The 15428-nt window shown below is 38.0% G+C and overlaps 2 protein-coding genes across 2 annotated transcripts in view; one reads left to right on the forward strand and one right to left on the reverse strand.

Moving 5' to 3' along the window:
- ICA1L (islet cell autoantigen 1 like) overlaps positions 1-3663 on the forward strand; it is a 62213-nt gene extending 58550 nt beyond the window's left edge. The window contains exon 14 of the mRNA XM_043445641.1: positions 3527-3663. The gene's annotated coding sequence lies outside the window, so the exon portion shown is untranslated. The remainder of the gene's footprint in view (positions 1-3526) is intronic.
- Positions 3664-6478: 2815 nt separating this feature from the next.
- Positions 6479-15428, reverse strand: part of FAM117B (family with sequence similarity 117 member B) — a 68205-nt gene continuing 59255 nt past the window's right edge. The window contains exon 8 of the mRNA XM_043445195.1: positions 6479-10377. Within this exon, the coding sequence (XP_043301130.1) occupies positions 10059-10377 (319 nt within the window). The 3' untranslated portion in view covers positions 6479-10058. The remainder of the gene's footprint in view (positions 10378-15428) is intronic.

Raw genomic sequence — 15428 nt, forward strand, 5'->3', positions numbered from 1 at the left:
CTTCCCATCCATAGCAGTCTGACCTAACTACGATCTGAACTGCCCACAGGCTCTTTGGAAAACCACAACTGTCTGACCTAACTACGATCTGAACTGCCCACAGGCTCTTTGGAAAACCACAACTGTGGTCAAGTAGTGGGTAGGCTAGAAAGACCCTAACTGAGGGTCAGAAATACGGACTTAAAAGATTCTGTAAAACGTTCCTTAAAATATTTTCACGTGCTTATTCCTATTTCTTTATTTGGTTTAACCCTTAAGAAGCAGTTTGTAATTCTCCCTTTTTATTCAGTGAAATTCGCCAGAGTATAGTACATTGTTCCACCGAAATTCCATCACCAGGGTCATGATTATGAATCACAGTCTAAAGTCTATATCCATGGTCACTCTGAGTTCTTAACTTTGGGAGTACCTCAGAAAATGTTAACTGTCTTGAGTTTTGCCGTTTTTCTCTTATTAATTTTCACTGATGCATTAGTTCGGAAACACTTGTAGAGCTCTGTCACACCCACGCAGAGCAGTCCTCGGTATGGCGTAAACAGAGACTCTGCGTGCAGAGGAGAACCACCACTCTCACTAGGCCTACATCCCCGGCCGAGGATGCAGAGGGGAAGACTGCCCCCCAGCCTGCCAAGAGCAAAGGTTATTAAAAAAAAAAAAAAATAGAAACATACGAGAATTTTTGTTATTCAGTTCTTAAGTTTCTCTAACATTTTTGCTTTCAACGAGTATCCAGTTGCTCATTTAACACAAAAGCAACACTGCTTTAGAAAGTCCAGTTATAACTTCAGCAAGTCTAAAGACTCCATTTTTGAAGTGCACATTTAAAACTTTTATTTTTTCTCAAGGTTAGTTATTTGAAGCTCAATCATTAATTTAAGAGCCAGAAACAGAAACTTGGCTATATTATACCTAAAATAGGTGTAATAGGAAACCAAGCACATATTCAGTAGCGAGTGAAAGGAAGGACAGGATAAACAGGGAACAGAAAGGTGATCAGTTGCTCTTTGGTTAAATCTAGAACCACCACTCAATAAATAAATAAATTAACCTTAACCAAGGGTGAGCTGAGAACAACTTATCAAAATATAAATGAATGCTTTTTATATTAAGTGGGGGGGATAGCTATCTTACACTTTTTAATACCAGACAAAAATGCATTTAAACTTAGAAAAGCCCCCAGAAGAACCAAAATTTGCCTAATCTTTCTTCAACCAACTTTAGGGCAGATTAAGATCAAATTGGTGTAACTTTGTATTTTTTGAAATCTTTCATTAATTGTAAAGCATAAGTCTGATATGATTAGAAACAAACTGTTTTAACAAAACAGGTTTCAGTATTTGCACAATGAAAAAGTGTATTTCAACCATGGATATTTCACATAACTATCTTTACAGACCATCTGGAAATGTAAAGGTCTTAACTGTGTATGAACAAAGGAAGTTTGAATGTGCTATTTTTCTGAGCCTCTTTTATTAATAATAAAATTATAAGATGGCATAAAAAAGTTTATTTTCTAAAGTGTTCAATACAAATCTAGTTATTGTTTCCCTATTCAAAAACTTTGGTTTTTACCTCAGGACCATAGTAGTTAAGAAGGTAGTTTGAATGATATAGATACCACAGAATGAAAATAAAACCAGGGCAATTAATATCCTTGTGAGACTGATTCTTTCTAATTTATTTCATGCAGGAGGGACTTTGTAAGATATGGGAAATAATAGAATGTATGTTCTTTGTGTAAATACTCTTAGTAACAAAATACAGAATACTAAACAGCAAAATTTTGAGCCTGGATGCAATAACCAGTGAAATATAAGCTATATTATTTAACTTGATTTTTGAAAGGAGGAACAAAAAGCTGGGATTAACTGATTCAGTTACTTCTATCTCCCATAGCACTGGCAGGGCCCTGCATTTCCTTACCTTGAGCAGTGAAACAGACCCAGAATCTTGGGATGCAGACATTGAACTGGGAAGCTTTAACTTTACATTAAACTACAAACTGTAACATATTAACCAACTCACCAGTACTGAAAGTAATGCATTTAAAACACACGACAATAAGGGTTCGTTTAAATATACCAAAGAAAACCTACAGAGCAGGATGGGAAGAAAAATGCTTATTGTTAGGATGGGTCACATCCATAAGCCCAACATATTCTATCTTCTCCCATGTTTTATGTGCAACTTAAAAGAAGACTAAAGAGTTCCCTGATGGCTCAGTGGATAAAAAAAATCCCCCTGAAATGCAGGAGATACAGGAGACGTGAGTTTGACACCCGGGTCAGGAAGATCGCCTGGAGGAGGGCATGGCAACCCACTCCAGTCTTCTCGTCTGGAGAATCCCCATGGACAGAGGAGCCTGGTGGGCTCCAGTCCATTGCATCACAGAGTCAGACATGACTGAGTGACTAAGCATGCACGCAGAAATAGTTCATTAAGAACTGTCCTTGGCATCTAAATTCAAGACTCAGTGGTGTAAAGAAAACCATTCAACGTCCAAAAAATAAGTAAAACATAAGGTGTTAACAAGTAAGATTTTGAAGGGCATGTTTCTACCTTTAAAAAAAATTTCTTTATTCCATTTCAAAATAATGCTCTCTCATTTAGAAAGTCTAGAAAAGTAGAAGACCAAGAAATCATCCACAGCCTGACCATCTAGGGGTAACTCCTGTTAATGTTACATAGGAACTAAACTGTCATCTGGGTGATTCATTTTACTGTCTGTCTGAAATAAGCATGCAAAGTAACAGACTAAAAATTACTTTTCTAAGTCTTTACCTCAAAAAGTCACATTAAAAAAAAATTCACCAAAAATGTGATTGAAAGTCCCACTTTTTGCCTCTCTAAAAAAGATAGTGGGGGAAGAAAAGATAGTGAAAGTCACTCAGTCGTTTCTGACTCTTTGCGACTTCATGGACTACAGCCTGCCATTCTATGGCCTATTCTCTGTCCATGGGATTATCCAGCAAGAATACTGGAGTGGGTAGCCATTCCCTTCTCCAGCGAATCTTCCCAACCCAGGGATCGAACCTGGGTGTCCTGCATTGTAGGCAGATTCTTTACCATCTGAGCCACCAGGGAAGCCCCTCAAAGATACGCTTCTCAAATTAAAGAAAATAGTTCTTTTGAATTTCTGCAGCTATAGCAACCTTAAAAACCAGAGCTTAAGGATTTGTGTCACTAACTTGCTTGGTCAGGAACCGGTGTTTAACCAGCTTACTTTCTCTTTGCCCTCTGAACCAAACGACCAGCAGTTGAACCAGTGAATACCACAAAGAACAAACAAGGCGATGACCCAAGGGCACATCATCTGCAATGGTACCGGACACTTATATTTTATTAATGTCACTGTTACAGGAGAAGTAGCAGTAAGGCTTTGTGGCTAAGTCTTAAGTTGTGGAGTCAGACTTCGTTCAAAGCCAGATTTTGACATTTCTCAGATATATGACCATGGATAAGTTACTTAATCTAATTCTGATCTTGTGATTTATAAAACAGTAACTAGCAGTATCTGGCTTCCTAGGTTTCTGTAAGCACTGGAACGTGGAAAGCTATCAGTTACCTGCCTTTATTATGATTTCAGCTCAACACCCTTGACTGTATTATACCTTACAAGGTAAAATGAATTTCATGGGATCATTTTCCCTGATCAGCAACTTGTGGCTTTTCTAAGGAATGAATAAACTTACCTAACAAAAGAGAAAGGAGAAGATAACATGTGTTTGCTTCCAGTTTTGTTATTTTCATACTCACTGGCCATCTAACTGACTAGCACTGTCATCAGCATTTCCTGAAATCACATAAGAAAACTGAAGTTCAAAGAGGTGACTTCTTTGCTTAAGATCCTGCAGAGCCAGAACTAGTTCCCAAATTGTGGCCCTAAATCTTGGGCTTTTTCTGGATCTCCTCTGAATGAGCCCGATCTCAAAAATAACTGCTTAAGGCATGGAACTGAGACTCCTGGTTTTTTGGCCATCAAAGCTCCATGATAGAGAGTGAAAGTCGCTCAGTCGTGTCCGACTCTTTGCGACCCCATGGACTATACATCCATGGAATTCTCCAGGCTGGAATACTGGAGTGGGTAGCCTTTCCCTTCTCCAGGGGATCCTCCCAACCCAGGGTTCAAACCCCAGTCTCCCACACTGCAGGTGGATTCTTTACCAGCTGAGCCATAAGGGAAGTCCAAGAATCCTGGAGTGGGTAGCCTATCCCTTCTCCAGTGGATCTTCCTGACAGGGAAGCCCTGAGCTCCATGATAGTCTTCTCCAAAACATGATGATTTATTTGGTATGATGCATCCATACTCCTGTATAAAATCAAACAAAGAGTATATGGAGTTAAACTCTCAGTATGAGGAAGATGCAAACCACTGAAGAGAAATTTTTAAATAAAATCAGCAATTTGGAGATAGTTAAAAGAAGTAGAAACAGTATCCTTAAAGACTGCAGTCTCCGTGTTAAGATACCAGACCCCAAAACACATATATACAAAAGTTGTATCTACAACAGTATTTTTCAAATAATTTTTGATGAAAACTCACAGTAAGAACTGTATTTTACTTTACAACGTAGTACATATGTATCCCTGTGTCTTCTAAGGGCTTCCCTGGTGGCTCAGCCAGTTAAGAATCCGCTTGCAATTCGGGAGACCTGGGTTTGATCCCTGGATTGGGAAGATCCCTTGGAGAAAGGAATGACTACTGACTGCAGCATTCTGGCCTGGAGAATTCCATGGACTATATATTCAAGGGGTCGCAAAGAGTCTGACATGACTGAGCAACTTTAACTTTCAAGGCTAGCAAAAGCTTTACATACAAATACTATTCCCCTGTTTGAATATACTTATATTTTTTGTTACACTTCATTTAAAAAAAATGTTAGCTGGACCTATATAATTCATTTCAAGACCGAAACAGTTTGAAAACACTGAACTAAAGAGATACAAAGGTTATTTATATTATATCATCAGTCAGTTGTGTCTCTTTACAACCCCATGGACTAGAGCCTGGTAGGCTCCTCTGTTCATGGAATTTTCCAGGCAAAAATACTGGAGTGGGTTGCCATTTCCTACTCCAGGGGATCTTCCTGACCCAGGGAACAAACCCACATCTCGAGTCTCCTGCGTTGGTGGGCAGATTCTTTTACCACTGCACCACCTGTGAAGTCACCTACCTGTGTTATCTCACCATGTTCCAATAGAAGTGAAAGTGTTAGTTGCTCAGTTATATCTGACTCTCCAACCCCACGGACTGTGGCCCACCAGGCTCCTCTGTCCATGGAATTCTCCAGGCAAGAATACTGCTGTGGGTTGCCATTTCCTCCTCCAAGGGAACTTTCCGACCCAGGGATCAAACCTGGGTTTTCTGCATTGCAGGCAGATTCTTTACTGTCTGAGCCATCAGGGAAGCCCATTCTAATACAGGTCTAAAATAAATATATTTAAAAAGCAAACAATCTTAGCAAGGGAAAAAATGATATACATCAGCAGGGAACTCCTAGGAAGGGAATGCTAAGTATTTCACAACCAGCCACTTAGAAGAAATTAAAGGGAAAGAATCATTATAGACCTAAAAACTTTTGGGGGGAGGGGGTATATTTAATATTAATGAATCAAAGCAAACAATCAAATAAACGGAGAAAGTTAGGCACACCTAACTTAAGATCTAAATTTTCTCCTCTCAACCTCTTTAAAGGTGGAGGGAAAAGACAGAAAAAAGAAAAATGGGAGAAAATGTTACACCAGTTTGAGAGATTCTCTTCATATTTGATGCTATGTTACATTATAATGTGTTTATATATATGTGTGTGTGTGTGTGTATGTATATATACATACATATATCCACACACACATATATATATCCAAATTACAGTTAACTTTCCCCCCCAGAAATAATTTTTAGAATTTCTTACAAAGTAACTTGGTGATGACTTTTTATGACAGGCAGCCATGGTGACACTTATTTCACTTAAAAGGTGACCCTGCTTTCTAAGAGATTATACTGCATGCAACCTTCATACAGACTAAACCCCCTCAGCCTAAACAACTGCCTTGCATCTATAAATGGTTGTCACAAAGGAAGAATATAGCTGGCTTAGCAAGAATGAATTACCAAAAGGGAAAAAACTCCTTTATGTGTAATTTACAATGAAATTAAGTGACTTCCCCCAGCTAAATCTCTTAACAACCTGTAAAGTACTGAATTTAAACAGGTACATCGTTCAGTATGCTTGCTTGTATTTTAATGTCTGCGTAGCACTTACCACAAATACCAGGAGCTCTCAGTTCTGGAGGAGGTTAAGGAGGAGGTAGCAAGGAAATAAGGAAGAACAACTGAGAATATTATATATCCTGCTTCTTAACACAAATTCATTTTTCTACCTGTGAAAAAGAATATACTAAAGTTTTTTCAAGCTAGAAATAACTGAAAAGAAATTTGCATGTGAGGCAATATTCATAAAAGTACACAGAAAAAGACTCAAGAAGAACAGACTTTATTTTTAACATAAAAGTTCTATTTTCTTGTGAGGCAGCAACAAGTGTTCAGATATAGGGAATACATAAGCACACAGGAACAATATTTATCACCACTGGAAATGCAGTTTTTTGGGAGAATTGTTAGAAAAACAAAACTTTAAAAATTGCATTTGAAAAAGATTTACACAGCTTTAACAGAGATGAAAAATAAAGACTTTTAAAAAACATAAATTATATTCATCAACAGGATTGTATAAACAAAATATTGTTCAGAGCTGATCTGCTTAACACTAATTTAGGCAGAGTAAAACTTAAACCTTAAAGTGCGAAATTAAGTATTTTAGCTTTTTTAATGCAAATTCAGCACTTCCACTGGTCTAGTCTTGAAATGTCAAAATTCTAAGCATTAAGGAATGAATCTTCAGAGTAGTATTTAATAAATTCAGTAGTGGCGATTTTTCTTTTACTTCAACAAAAGAAAATTCTGACAATCCAGTCCTAATCATGGACACAGAGGAGGCTATAAATTCTGCTATTTTTTTAAAATACCTTTTCCCAGTAAAAGCCAACCATTAGAAAAAAAAAAAGTGGGGGGGGGGGCTTCCTTGTTGCCAGTTACTCCACAGTTAGCAACAGCACCTTCTAAAAGGCTGATTTGGCTTGTCACAAATATCAGAAATAGTTTAAAGAAAATGAATCTAGTTAAAAAATAATTTTGGCATCCATGCTCATCATATTAATCAAAGAAGCAAAACAGGTATTTTAAAAACATAACTGCTCACAAAAGCCATGACAACTTAAGATCTAAATTTGACAAGTAACACAGATTTGGTCATGATCAGAAACAGTAAATGTATATTTTTATCACAGCAAGGAAGAAACTGTTTAAGAGCAAAAATAACAACACTGACAAAGTTAATAACCAGAGAATAGCTTCCTTCTGCTGAAATATACAAGCCACCTGTTTCTTTTACCGCAGTGGAAGTAAATTTATTCAAAATTTTAAAAAAATTTAAATTGTATTTCCATTGAAGCTATTCTGATTTACTTACTTTCTGTACAGTTTTCTACAGAATAACAAGATAATTATGGAATGTAATTTTAGAAAACAATATTATGCATTCTATTAAGAGTAGACCCATTTTTTAAAAAAAGTCAACCACCTGTGCACCAAGGTTAAATAAAAGCTAAATGGACTACGATCAGTATTTTTTCAAGACGGCATAAAGCTCATAAACTTAAAATTTAGCCCTTTGGCACTGGCAGTTAAGAGTTTTTTTTATACCTTGTACCTTTATTCCTTCCTTCAAACCTCAGGCTCTATTTCTCCCAAACACGAGGACTATGTCTGGTTGCCATATAATTCATTTACCTGCAAATTCACATTCTCCTTACAGCGAAACATTAAAAGATCCACCTATAAGACTATGAAAATGATAGTATCTTAAAACTGTCTCCCATTCTGATTTTAAATTACTTTAGATTAAGGATATATGAATACAGAAAGATGTGTTAGACAAATGTGAACAGAGTAAGTAGAAAAACTGTATACAAAGTGGCATTTTAGTAAAACACCCTTGTGACTACGTCCAGATGGCAAAAGAAGTCAGTCTGAGGCAAGGAAAAGAACAGAGATTTAACAGAATTCAGGTAATCCAAAAACTGATTGGGGATTTTTTTTGAAACCTTATCTTTAACTTCCAACCTTCAACACCAGCTCACCTGATTTCAGTTTTACCCTTCTTCTGTATTTCTGACAGAGCAGTTCTCAGTGGTGAAATGGTAAAGTCCAATGACCAAGGTTCTCAAAAACCAACCCACCAGAGAACACTTAGACCTCGAATAACTGAGCTTTTCCAATTTAGAAGCCACAATGTACTAGTTCCAGGTAAATCAGTTTTGGACGGAAAAGGTACCAGAATTCATCAGGCCTACCAACTGAAGCCTGGGACTATTCAAATGTTGAGTTTACCTAATTTGCCTAAATACATCTCCATTTTTTAACAGGGCATAGTCTTAATTATTTAGATGTTTTAAAGGTACTTAAATATAAGAAGTCCTTTCAGAAGATTTATTGCTACCACTAGGTTTTCTTTGATGGGCTGTATCTGGACAAACTGACATTAACCTTCTAAACGGAATCCCTTTCACAGCATTTAAATGCTCTCTCCCTATAATATGTATGGGACACTAAATTATTGCATCAGAAGGTAGTTTATGAAGATCTCAGAAGGATGCTTTCCATCAACAATGCTGTAACTTTTTAAAAAGCGCTGCTCCGTAATACCACGTACCCAGACATGAAGTCTGCTTCATGTGATACTGGCGGTGCTTGTGGTTAAGATCGGCCTAAATCCCAAATTCTTCAAAGGTTCCTGCTGTTTGTGCTCCAAAGCCCTTCTGGCCTTTTTTTCTCCCCCTCTGTGTGGAATGTTGGAGCAAAAACTAGCAAAGTCTATAGGCAACATATCTCAGCGCCAACCACCACAAAGGAAACATCAGTCTCAAGATTCTGTGACTAAGGGTTGCTATTCAATGGATCACACTCTTGGCAAACTACTAACCCAGACCAAATCCACAAGACGACAACATCACAAAAGCAGAGGAGGAAATCCATGCACAGCCATTTTCAGGATCTCTTGGGGCTATGATACAGTGACGGTTAAAGGCAGAGTGACACCTGTGGGACAGAAGGGAGTTCCTGTGATAAATACTGCGCAGAAAATCCAAGGGGCTCCTTACTCCTAGCTAGCAGTCGACACTGGGCAGGTAAGTTTCCTTTTGGCTCGCTGACTTTAAACCAAGTTCCAATGATGGGTGAGAACATATTAAAGCACTTGTCTCCAGATTATAATTTTTCTGACAACGTGGTGAAATGTGTACAGGAGTAGTGAAGAAAACAGCAGTTTTACAAATATTTCACCCAAAGCACAAACTTCTGACATCAGAAAACGTAAGTCACATAATGTACTCATATTGCTTTTTATCTTTTTTATATATGTACTTGTTCAAGGTATTAACCTATCAATTCTTGTTTGGGAGAACACAGTCATGAGATTAAGATTGCTAGGAAAATGTCAACAATCCCTTTGGTCCCAAAGCTGAAAACAGCTGCGAAAAGCACACCTCTAGAAAGGGAAACAAGAAACAGAGGCCCCCGAAGAACATCCTGTTTGCTACGTTTCCAGAAAATGTAACATTGGTATAAAATGGTCATTTTCATAGAAAAGATGGTTCTTGCAGCATCATTCACGTCTCCCTTCAGGAATCATGTTTGCAGGGATCAGTTTTTTTTTTTTTCAAAGAAGTCTAATTTGAGAACAAAAAACGTGATTATCGGCCCTCCAAAAGGAAAAGAATGATACCTTTTTCTTGTTTCAACCGGTGCTTTAAGCAAAAGCAGGCTCGGCGCTGAGGGCCGGCCTCCAGAGGGGCCGCTCCCTTCCAGCAGCCACGCCGCGCCGCATCAGTGTGGAAGAGCTGGGGCACGTCACAGCCAACCAGGGGCCACGATGCCATCGCTGCCAAGGGGGCGAGGAGGTTCTCAGTTGCCCAGAAGTACAGCCTCACAGCACTGGGACCTATCCTTCTGCTTCCTCGATGGGCTCTGGAGTGGGGAGGAGAGAGGCCGGGGGCAGGACTGTACTCGTCCCCCGAGAGACTCGCTCTTGCTCTGTGTTGGTGGACAGGGAGGCCACAGCGATGGGCTGCAGCAGAGTGGTGGCCATGCCGGTGCTGACGGTCAGGCTGTGGCCGGAGCCCTTGAGGGTGAGATCTGGCGTGGGGAGCAGAGGCTTCAAGATGCTGACGAGGCAGAAAGCAGAGCCGCTTTTAGGAATGAAATTCACCTTGTTTTTGTCAGGACAGTAAAAGGCTGGGATTTCGTGAAGTTGTTTTGGCCTAGACACAGAATAAATAACCCAAGACTTTTAAGTCACGAAACACCAGAAGTAAGTTTTTTTCTTTAAAAACAACAACTTATAGACACAAAAAAGGAAAACAAATCTCAAGCTATGTCCAAAGCTCCAAATGCCATCAACCAAGGACACATGATTTGAACTATGCATCTCAGAGTGCGGAAGGACCTGAGTTTACTGTTGCTTTCGGCTCCCTGGCAGCCCAGGCTCCACACAGGATGCTCAGGCATCTCAGTGAAGCTCTAAGACAGCCAATGTGAATAAAGAATTTCCTTAAGCAAAAGATATTCCAGCTCTTTAAAGACAAAAATATGCTCCACTATGAGTTTTCCAAAGTCTGTACTATTTTGAAGGGCAAAGGCAAGGAAACGAAGGACACGAGATGTCTATCTTTTGCTGAGCTTTGCCACTGCGTGACTAAACTTTGCTGGGCATTACTTCTCCAAGTGCCCTTAAAAATCTCTTTGAAACAGTTCTGAGTTAATAGCCATAATGATTTTCTGAATAACATAATGTAAATGTAAAATCAAAGTAAAACTAATGACAATCTTCTGTTCTAAAGGTTTTATTGACGTGAAATCCTTCCCTGTCCTCAGGTGCTCTTGACAATTAACCCAAATGGTTGGAAAAGAATACAAGTGTTAGTGGTATTCCCTAAAAGTAAAAATATAAAATTTAAACTGTTAAAGTAACATGGAACTGACACAAAATTATAAAGAAATTCAAATGGTAGAACCTAAATAAACCAAGATTCAGGTGGGAAAAGGTAGTATGATCATACGATAAAAGTATGGTTCTCATCTCTCCTAATTTAAAAAAAAAAAAAAATCCAAGTGTGCCAAGTCTGCACTAGATTCTGGAGACCTAAAGATAAAATGACATACATGGAGACATACTAAATATGTAGTTCTTGGGACGAGAGAGGTGTAAGGGACAGACTGTATTTCAGTATTGTCAGTCTCCCTTATAATCTTTAGTGTGTTTTTAAAACATAATTCCTGGGCTCCAAAATCACAGCAGATGGTGACTGCAGCCATGAAATTAAAAGACAGTTACTCCATGGAAGGAAAGTTATGACCAACCTAGACAGCATATTAAAAAGCAGAGACATTACTTTGCCAACAAAGGTGCGTCTAGTCAAGGCTATGGTTTTTCCAGTGGTCATGTATGGATGTGAGAGTTGTACTATAAAGAAAGCTGAGCACAGAAGAATTGATGCTTTTGAACTGTGGTGCTGGAGAAGACTCTTGAGAGTCCCTTGGATTGCAAGGAGATCCAACCAGTCCATCCTAAAGGAGATCAGTCCTGGGTGTTCATTGGAAGGACTGATGTTGAAGCTGAAACTCCAATACTTTGGCCACCTGATGCAAAGAGCTGACTCACTGGAAAAGACCCTGATACTGGGAAAGATTGAGGGCAGGAGGAGAAGGGGACGACAGAGGATAAGATGGTTGGGTGGCATCACTGACTCAATGGACATGGGTTTGGATGGACTCTGGGAGTTGTTGATGGACAGGGAGGCCTGGCGTGCTGTGGTTCATGGGGTCGCAGAGAGTCAGACACGACTGAGCGACTGAACTGAACTGAACTGAAAACAATTCAGAGAAGCTAGGAATCACTTCGAAGTAAGCTTTACCAAACTGTCAGAAATGTCGACAGCAAAAAAAGGTTAAAAACCCCCACAAACATGTCTGAGAGATGGGATAAAAATGGTTTGTAAAATGTTTAGAGGTAGAACAAGTGAGTGAATAACCTCTGACACAAAGAAAGAGGGGGAGTTTGGTAGGAAGATAACTTCTAGAGGAAGGAACATCTGAGCTGGGCTTTAAAGAATGAATAAGCAACAAACCTGGGGAGTAGGTGCCAAAAAAAAAAAAGAAATGTTCCATATAGGCAGTGCTTTGGTTAAGCATATTTTATTGATTAATAGTGAATACTACCCATGGATAGCTTTGGCAAGAATAATTTAAGAAGAAATAAATTACATCATTAAAATTTGTTTTATTTGTGTATTGTTCTTTCTTGGATACAATGGAAACTTTATATGTTGAGTACTTTTAGGGTCACGTGTATTTGGATATACTGTAAGAAGGGCATACACCCCTCTATTTTTACTGACAACATGGTTTTCAATTCCTTAAAGCAGATAGGAAGTTGATATTATGTTTCTATAATTAAATAATGCTTGGTTGTTTTTTTTTTGGAAGAATTAGTAAAGATAACTTTCATTCTTGATTAGCCCTTTTTTCCCCTAATATAAGTTTTACACCATCCTTCAAATGAGGCTCAGGTTTTTAATTATTGTTTGATTTATCTTGCTAAAAATCACATAAGACACAATGCTGCTAATAGATCTTGAGGATGAAACCTCGTATTTCTGAAATACAAATAAACTTTTTTTTTTTTTTTAAAGGCTAATTCATTAGTTAATGCTATTAAGTAGGTACCTACTCCAAGTTTCAGCTCTGGCCTAAAGGGGATCACATTTCAAATGAATTCTCAACACAACATTAATTATATAGCATTATTATTATCAGTAAGTTTCTCAGCCTCTATACTGCTAGAAGAGAATCTAAAATTCCCTCTCACCTACATCCCATCAGCACCAAAAATACACTTTTAAAAATTACATATATTTATAGTTAAGAGTCAAAAAAACTGTGCAGTTTTTCTTCAACTAATGATCTGATAACTGTGATTTTTAATGACAGAACCTAAAATCAGTTTAACTCCCTTTCTGCTTTCATGAAAACAGACTTAACAACAGATCTCACACAAAGTAACAAAATATAATAACTTGTCTAACGGGCATACAGATTGAGAAACAAAACACTAACAGAAAAAAAAAAAAAAAAAAAAAGCATCACGCCCCCACCCCTCTTCCAGTCTCCCCTCTTCGAGTCATGACCACAACCCACCAAAAGGAATCAATTTTTACTCCATTTAACTTTTAGGAGAAGATTCTCCAAGAAATTCGTTACCCACCCCTGGGGTGCATGACCAGTATAATACTTAGGCCACTATTAACAGAAGCTGCAAGTTCTAATACTACTACAAAGCTTTCTTCAATTTAAGAAACAAGTATGTAAAAAAAACAAAACACGTACACACACAGAAACCCTCAGAATTAATTTATATATTTTATTTTTCCATAAGTTATACCAAAAGTGACTGTATCTCAAAACAGACATAATTGCTTGCTAGCTGATTTCTGAAAAATAGATGGTCAGACTGGATAATTATTATAGGTATTTTCATACTGATGTAAGGAATTCTTTGGTATTTTTTTTAAAGCCTTATGCAATTTTCTTTTCAAATTCAGGAATAAATTATCAGCTAAGAAATGGTGGTTCCAATTTACTTAGAATGGGAGAGAGGGAAAGAAAGGAAGAAAGGAAGGGGTTCTGTCATACTTTTAAAAAAATCTCTATACTGCAAAGAGGCCATAATATCTAGGAACCTAAGATAACTAAGGTCAAGGAGTTCATTAACTGGCATCAGGAAACAGCCTATGTGACTTCATTAAAAAGGACTTGCTACGTGCAGAAGGCATGGCTAAAAAAAGAAAAGCAAAATCTGGTCTTGTCCTTTCTGGGCCCAAATCCAACTACCTATTTTCTTTCAAGCAAATAAACATACAAATGAGAGATTAACCCCTCACCTGACTCCAACAGCTGGTTCAGATCTCTAAGTCTACCTTTAAACAAAAAGGAAGACTTAGAGAAATATACTTTAAAGAATGATTAAATAAGCTAAAATTTTAAGATTAGGACCAATAATTACCCTTGCTTTAACGCTAGCGCATCCAGTGGGTTTTGTTCTAATTATGACATACATATCTGGGGCAAAAAGAAACCAATATTTTAGACTCTGAGTAACTTGTTTTATTGATAGAAGGTTAAAATTAGCCCTAAAAAATCCATTCTTGGGTTACTGCTATTTCTTTTTGGAATACAATTAAGATATTTAAAAATAAATAGGTTTTTGTGTGCTACACATCCTTTATGTCAGTAAAATTTATAATAAACTATGTGCATTCAGAAGAGATTTACCTTCTAATAACAGATGGATATGCATAAAACATTTTATATGTCATGGTTCACCTTTTTTTTATCCATCCATCCATACACACACATACATACATATTCCCCATCCTTTCTTCCCTCTCTTTAGAAATAACCAACACAGTTGTATGTATATAGTTCAGATACTGAGAACTTTTCCAAATATAACAGTCTAGGCAGATGCCACAAGACACCAACCTACACAACCAATATTCACTCAAAGTCACCGATAACAGAAATTCAAACTGCTTTTTAAGTCTATCAGCCAGAGTCAAATACTCCAAAAGGTTCCATGTGGACCATTGAACTTTTACCTATTAGAATGACTCCATTTCTGAAGAACTCTCATGAAAAGGTCTAAGTCAGCATGTTCAAGTGACGAATAAAAGCCCTGAGATCTGTTAAAGATGCATAATCCAGGTCCTATCTACCTCCGTACTTTTCACTCCTTAGGGCTAGGGTGGGACCTGGGGCTCTGTAGTCTGAACTAATTTCCTGGATGATTATGGTGCAAGGAGTCCATGAAACACATGTGTGGAGAAATTCTGCTTAAACTCTCTGGCAGCAGGCATGCCTTCAGACTTACATGGTGCAAAGAGTAAATAAGCAGCTGCTAAAACAGGGTTTTCAATTATTATCACAAAAGCAAAAAGACTGACAGCTGGGATCTCCTAGTAGAGAAGGTGAAGGGATTCAAAGACAATGCTCTTTGTGTGGCAAACTGTTTAAAATTGACATGAAGGGAAGTGCCGACAGGAGGGGCACACAGAACAAAAGGATGCCATGTTTCAAAACGATTCTGAGATACTCATGATGGAACAAAGAAGTTATGTGAACGAAACAAGGCTGGACAATCTCCACACTGTATTTTTAGTTTCATAGTCAGAAAAAGCCAGAAGGTGTCTCTTAGTCTTGTAACGAGATTGAAAAGTGAGATTTATAGATGTACCATCATTCTCTCTTCAAATAA

The sequence above is a fragment of the Cervus canadensis genome, chromosome 24, assembly GCF_019320065.1.
Source record: "Cervus canadensis isolate Bull #8, Minnesota chromosome 24, ASM1932006v1, whole genome shotgun sequence".
Lineage (NCBI taxonomy): Eukaryota > Metazoa > Chordata > Mammalia > Artiodactyla > Cervidae > Cervus > Cervus canadensis.